The sequence below is a fragment of the Octopus bimaculoides genome, chromosome 4 (genome assembly GCF_001194135.2).
Source record: "Octopus bimaculoides isolate UCB-OBI-ISO-001 chromosome 4, ASM119413v2, whole genome shotgun sequence".
Lineage (NCBI taxonomy): Eukaryota > Metazoa > Mollusca > Cephalopoda > Octopoda > Octopodidae > Octopus > Octopus bimaculoides.
In genome coordinates, this window is record NC_068984.1 from 85,791,956 (window position 1) to 85,798,911 (window position 6,956).

Genomic DNA, 6,956 nt, shown 5'->3' on the forward strand with positions numbered 1-6,956 from the left:
TATATATATATAATTTATAGAAAAACCACTATTAAATAATTCAATAAAGAAGAATTTAATTCATACCCTCCAGAAAATAAATATATCATAAAAACCTTACTAAAAAAAATCAATAAAATACAAAAAGAATAACTAATAAATGGTATAAAATGACTTAATTATTGTAGTAGGCTTTCCATTTAATCCTATTAATAAAATCTTTAAAATTATTAATAAGTTTCAAAATATATTCCTTTCTAGATGGTATAGGAATATCCTTCAAAGATGAATTCCAAAACAGCAGTTCAATCTTTCCTGTAAGTTCTATAACTAACAAAATTAAGAAATTTTACAGAACTAAGATTGAATACAACTTTCCTACTAATGTCTAATCATTTTTTACTTTATTTTTTTTTTTTTTCAGACCATTGATTGCCAGTCTAGCTTCTTTCTGAATTTCACCTGTGTCAAGTAAACATCACTTTCCAGCAATGAAAGCCAAAAATATGAATTTCATCTCATCCAATCATTAATTTGTTCTACCACTGCCAGCACCAAACTGACAAATTCCCTGTTTTATGTTGATCAGTGGTTCTCAACCATTTTTCCCCTGTGGACCCTTTTGATTCCTATGAGGGTGGATCCTCATCACCATTCAGTATTTAAAAAAAAATCTTATTATATTTTCATAATTAAATATTATTAAGAATTGTATAAAAGAATGAACACATTTTGTGTACAGTAGAAGTATAACCAATTCATTGTACATAAATTCTAACAACAAAATCTTATATAAACCCCCAAGGTCTATGTGGACCCCAGTTAAGAACCACTGATGTAGATGGATGTGGGAGTATTGATATATCTTGTTCAGTAAAACAGTACACTGACATCAAATGAAATCATAACCTTCATACTAAAGGATCAATGAAGAAGATCTCTATAAATGTGCATGCTTCTCACAATTTTGTACATCAGCCAATCCAGTGCTTGATATGTACCAGAATAAGATGTATGAACAAGCTGCTAAATAGCTAGTGCATTAAACTCAGTTTCTGTAGCACTAAAACTCTAACAATCATATTAAACTATTACAGGACAACTTTTCTGCTATCAAATAATAAGGGGAATGGCATTGTTTTGTTCAGGTAACACAACGAAACATTGATAGTGTAATTATATGACAAATTATGAGATCAGATCCCAGGATTTTATTCACTTGATCATTATTAACTGAAATATATCAGATTGTTCCATAACAAACCATGGGTGGTGACTGTCAACCAGGGACTGCAGTAATTTCTCTAGCAGTTGTTGGTACAGCTCTGACTTTAATTGTTATTTTTGTCATTGTTAAATGCTTATATCGCTATTTTAAGAAGCATTCTAGACATTCAGAAAATGCTGATTTAACTATATATGATATACGAAAATTATCAGAGCAAAGAGACAGTGTCTATAAATGTGCATGTTTTACACACTTTCCTTTTGTACATCAGCCAAGTGCCAGGAACCTCTGTCACCATCAACAACAACAACCACAAACACAGATAACAGAAAATTCAACATCAGAATGTTCTTCTCTCCAAAACAAGAATACTAAACTAGCATACATAAATCCTGATTTTGAAGAAGTGATCCAAGGAAAATGTATTCCTTCAAATACTTCAAACTCAATTAGTTGTGCTGACAGCTGTATATTTACTGAGAATGATTCTGCATCACATTCCTATGTTCAAAAAGAAAGTAATATCCAAAACTCTAGTATGTATGATCCAAATTTTTTGCTTTCAGCCTACAATGCTGGGTACCCTATTGGAAACTGTCTGAAGGAAATATATCAAATAACAGAGCGCAGTATTACAAAACAAATTTGTAATAAACTGGTGGTTTGTGTAAGTCACCTGGTTACTGACGTTGGTGACACTCTCATACTTGATAACATGGGTATATCTCTTTATATACCACCTGGAGCCATTGAAAGTGGGAAGAAACAGGTTATCTCTCTTGTGCTTAACTGGGACCTCTCAGATAATCCTCTGATGACTGGTGATGAATCTCTTGTAAGTCCTCTTGTCTATTGTGGACCCCATGGTTTGAAACTGAAGCAAAGTTGTCAACTTACATTCAAACATTGTGCTTTTAATGTAAACGAACTAAAAATCTTGAAAAGTGAGACTGAACTTACAGGTCATAAAGATTGGCAACAGATAAAGGACAAAGACCATTCTGGGAATAACAATGAACAGTGTCAAAACTCTTTTAATATCACACCAAATGAGTGTCAAGTCAATATAAGTAGTTTCACATTATTTACAGCCATCATGACTATTCTGGAAGATTGTGATGATGACAGTCTTCCACAAAGCTGTAAATGGTTGCAATTGGCTGCTTTTTCATGTCCACTAAAGTCAAACAGTTCACATTACCAAATCAGAATTTATTTTTTAAACAAGACGCCATGTGCTCTACAATGGGCCATTCAAAATGAAGCTAAATTTGGGGGTGTATTATGTTGTCCAGAAAAAGTGTTTTTGTTTGATGGTAAGAAGGGAGTTGGACATGGAAAAGATGTGATTATTAATACAATATATACTTCTGAAGGATGGGAAATGATAGAAGATACAGATGACGAGTCAAACAGAATTCCGTTCCTCTATATTTGGCATGGGAAATGTCCATATGCATCACTTTGTTTTCATCGTCAACTTTCTACATCAAAACCAACAAAAGACCTTAGTTTACAGTTCCATATCTTCCAAGAGACTTTGGAAAGTGCAGGTGAAAAATTAATTGTCCAAAACCAGGCCAAGCCAAATATTTATGATGATAGTGAGCAGCAGTGTCAGAAACATAAATCACCCCAAATCAAAATCCAAGTTTCAGTTGATGGATTTAAGGAAAGCCAAGATATTTTTGATGTTGCAAACCATTTGAAATGCAAGAAAATTCCACAGGAACTAAGATTGAAGCTTAAATTACTACTAGATCCTTCTTGTTTATTTGATAAAAACTGGAAAGCTTTGGCATCGTACTTGAAACTTGATTCATCAATTCGTTACATGGAAGCAAAAGACAGTCCAACTGATCAACTTCTGGACATCTTAGAACAGAAAATGTACAGCTTGGAAGCAATACACCATATTTTAACAGACATTGGGAGAATTGATGCTGCTACTGAAATAGAAGAATTTCTTGAACAGTCAGTGGAGGAATTACCACAGAATTAATCTTAAAGAACACAGCTGTTGACATATTAATTTGTAATAGAAAAACAATGCCAAATTTATGTAGAAAAGAGTATCATTGATGGAAGGAGGTCTAGTATGTAACTAGTATGCATTTTATCAGCTCCTGAGAATGACAGAATTATTCCTGGCAAAATTTGAACTTCAATCCAATGCCAAATTACCACACACCTGCTATTGAAATATTATCCACCAAATGTTGGTATCATATCATTTCTCCATTCTAAAATAGATATCATTGCTGTCAGAACAGCAATGCTGGTCTTTACAATATGATCAATATGGCTAACATCGTTCTGTGACAATAAAATGTTAATATTGATCAAGTAACAATAAACTGTTAACTTTGTTCCTTGACAACAAACTTTTAACATTGACTGATTATCCATAAACTTTTAACATTGTTCACCAAGAATAAATTGTTATCATAGCTCAGTGATAATAAACTAATTACATTGCTTTGTATGAACTGTTAACTTGATCAAATCGTGATATTTTAGTGTTCATAATAATAAAAAAAAATTATGTAAAACACTCTTACATTATCACCACCATCACTAACTGCATTACTACATCCACAATGACCATCTCTATCATTCTACTACCACTATCACAGCAATCACCACTATCATCGGCATCACAACCTTCATAACTACTACAAATATGACCACCCTACTATCACTGTTATCAACACCACCAAAACACAATTGGTAAGCAAAAACAGATCTTATCCCATGTGTCACTATACTGCTGTTGAAATAAACTGCCTTTATTTAAATTAATTTTGGAAATAATGAAGAACTTAGTAAAAATAATTTGTCATCATAGTATATGCTGAGTTGAGACTTTGAGAGAACTAGGCTAGTCATATGGTCATATAGCACCCAAGCTAAGGTTGTAGCACCTCAGTTGAATTTGATAGATCCAAAATATAATTTGAGATACTGGTACCTGAGGTTATATTAATCATTATCTCAGATGAGTATACATCTGATATGAGTTAATAAGATCTGAGATGAAATAAAAACAAAAATAAGATGAAGTATTATCAACTACTGTATAGTTTTAATATCAACTGAAAGAGTGTCATTTATAAAGCCATATAACCATCCCACAGGTTATAATATCTGAGCTGAGACTATAACTTTAATATGGTTATATTATGTCAGCTAAGGATAAACAATAATTGTGCTAGACTTAGGACATCTAAGCTAGACTTTTAGGAAGCTCATAACAACAGTTCCTCTATCCCAGATTCGTTTTAGTTTCTATTTCTTATTTTGATATGAGTAGCATCATATAACATGTGTAACTGTATGACAAGAGAAAGATTTGTTGAGTAAGCATATGTGCATTGACACATATGACTGTCTAGAGAAAGATTTAGATACCAGTAGTATAGATGACAACTGGAAATTTCTACAAAATAACATGCTTAAGGCTATAGATCAGATGTTCAGATGTACAGCTGGGGAAAATTCCAAGTCAAACCAAAGGTGACATAGTTGTGGAATGATAGGGCTAATATGATGGTAAAGCACAAGAGACAGGCTTGGAAAACCTAAAGAGCATTGATCCTACAACATGCAGATCAGAGGCATGAAGTGTTCAGGATTGCAAGACAGTGTTAGAGAGAACTGAGATGTAACTGTTGAGTAGTGTATTCAGAATGATAAAGGCATGCTTACCATTGCTATCAAGGATGAAAACATGTTATGAAAGAATTATTATGAGAGGCAGTTGAATGTAACTATTTCATGTTGGCCCTACAGAGGATCTGACAATTGAAGTTGAAGCATAAAAGTAAATAAAGCAATTAAAGACATGAAGGGAGGGAAAGCTGTTGACCCATTAGGGATAATCAGAGGTACTCAAAATAACTAGTGAGATAGCAAACATGATTACCATGCATATAGTTATTGGAAAGATGTCATACCCAATGACCGGTGTAGCAGTATCACTATAAACTGTTACAGAGACAAAGAAGATGCCTTGCAAAAAATAACAGAACAATTGATTCATAACAGAGTCAACCTAGATGAGATGCAGTTTAGCTTCATACCCAACAGAGTACCACAGGTGCAATCTTCCTGGTGAGACAACTACCAGAGAAATACTTGGTTAAAGTAAGCCATTATTTCTAGCATTTGTTGACTTGGAAAAAGTATTTGACAAGGTACCGTGTTCAGTAATTTGATGTTTACTAAGGAAATTAAGTGTAGGTAAATGGCATGTGATGGCTGTACAAGCTATATACAAAGACGCAGTAAATAAAGTGAGTCAGTAATGATTTCACTGACAAATTTATCTTGAGGGTAAATTATGGTTCAGTCCTCAGTCCTCTTACTCTCTTATTTCTCATAGCTTTACAGGCCATCACAGGGAAGTTTCAGATTGGCTGTCCATGGGGACTCATCTATGCTGATGAACTCCTTCTCATAGTGGAATAAGAGAGAAAATTCCAGGCATGGAAGCTAAACCTAGACTTGAGAAGCCTCAGGGTAATCTTAACAATGACTAAGGCTTTAGTAGGCGGGAAAAAAAAACAGGATCCCAGTATCATCAGAGAAATAGTCTTTCTTGTTTATGCAGAAAAGCTGTAGATAGAAATTCCATATGTTGTACCTTTTGGAAGCTACAGACTCATATGGGTGTAGTAGAATCACAGACAGACTAACAAAGTAAGCTTCACATGTAACAGATGCACTGAAGCAATACATTCTACGAACGCACTGGAAATAGATTCTCTGAAATGTTCAGATGGCTTACTAGAAGTAGTTCTGTTACAAAGGAAACATAACTAGCAAAGGGAGTATCTGAAAGTAGCATAGCCAGAGTAAGAACAAGTTAGTTTACTAACTATTATCACAACAGGCAATAAACGTCTTTTTCCTCAGAATGATGGACAAATATTATGATGCTTGTGTTAAAAGCACAATACTGCATTAGAGTGAGACATGAGCCTTGATTGTAGAAGATTTTCAAAGACTAGAAAGAAGTGAAGCTAGCATGGTCTGATGGACGTGCAATGTTAGTGCTTGTGAAAGTACAAATGAGCTAAGGGAAATGATGCGTACAAGAGGAACTGGGTGTAATATGCAAGACAGGAGGTTGTGGCAGTATGGGCATGTGTTGTGTAAAGTGCTGTGCATTCCAAGTTTGAGGAACCTGTGGAAAAGGGAAACCAAGGAAAACTGGGTTGAAGTAGTGAATGCTGATGTAAAGGTGCTACATCTCATGTTGGAGAGGACAAAAGACCATACTCACGAGCAAATAGAGGTACTACAGAAAACTCATCCTCCTATGATAAAACACTCTCTTACACAAGGGTAGCAATGAAGATACTGTAACATACATCATCATCATCATGATTTAATGTCCATGCTTCATGCTGGCATGGGTTGGACAATATATATATATTTTTTTATTTTTATATATTTATTTTTATTTTTATTTTTATATATCTGTAACGTACTATGCTGACGAGCGATAGCTAGATTTCATTCTGGTAATCGTGAAATCGGTCGATACATAGTTGAGTTTATTGTTTTAAAAAAAGTTTTTTTTTTTAAGAGTTGCTTTTCCTCTCATTCAGTAATAAAATGTGTTTATTGGGAAGTTTAGTGTGTGGCATTATTCTGTTGTTATGCCCTTATATAAATAAATATATATATATATGTATATATATATATATATATGTATATATATATATATATATGTATATATATA

General features: G+C 33.6%; 1 protein-coding gene across 6 annotated transcripts in view; it reads left to right on the top strand.

Annotated features, from left to right (window-relative positions):
* Positions 1–6,845, top strand: part of LOC106875525 (UNC5C-like protein) — a 30,376-nt gene extending 23,531 nt beyond the window's left edge. For 3 of the 6 annotated variants that reach the window (XM_014923720.2, XM_052967187.1, XM_014923721.2), the window contains 2 exons: positions 241–296; positions 404–6,845. In XM_014923720.2, the coding sequence (XP_014779206.1) occupies positions 1,245–3,209 (1,965 nt within the window). In that variant the 5' untranslated portion in view covers positions 241–296; positions 404–1,244 and the 3' untranslated portion in view covers positions 3,210–6,845. The remainder of the gene's footprint in view (positions 1–240; positions 297–403) is intronic. The other 3 variants (XM_014923722.2, XM_052967188.1, XM_014923719.2) reach the window with 1 other exon arrangement.
* The last annotated feature ends 111 nt before the right edge of the window (positions 6,846–6,956 follow it).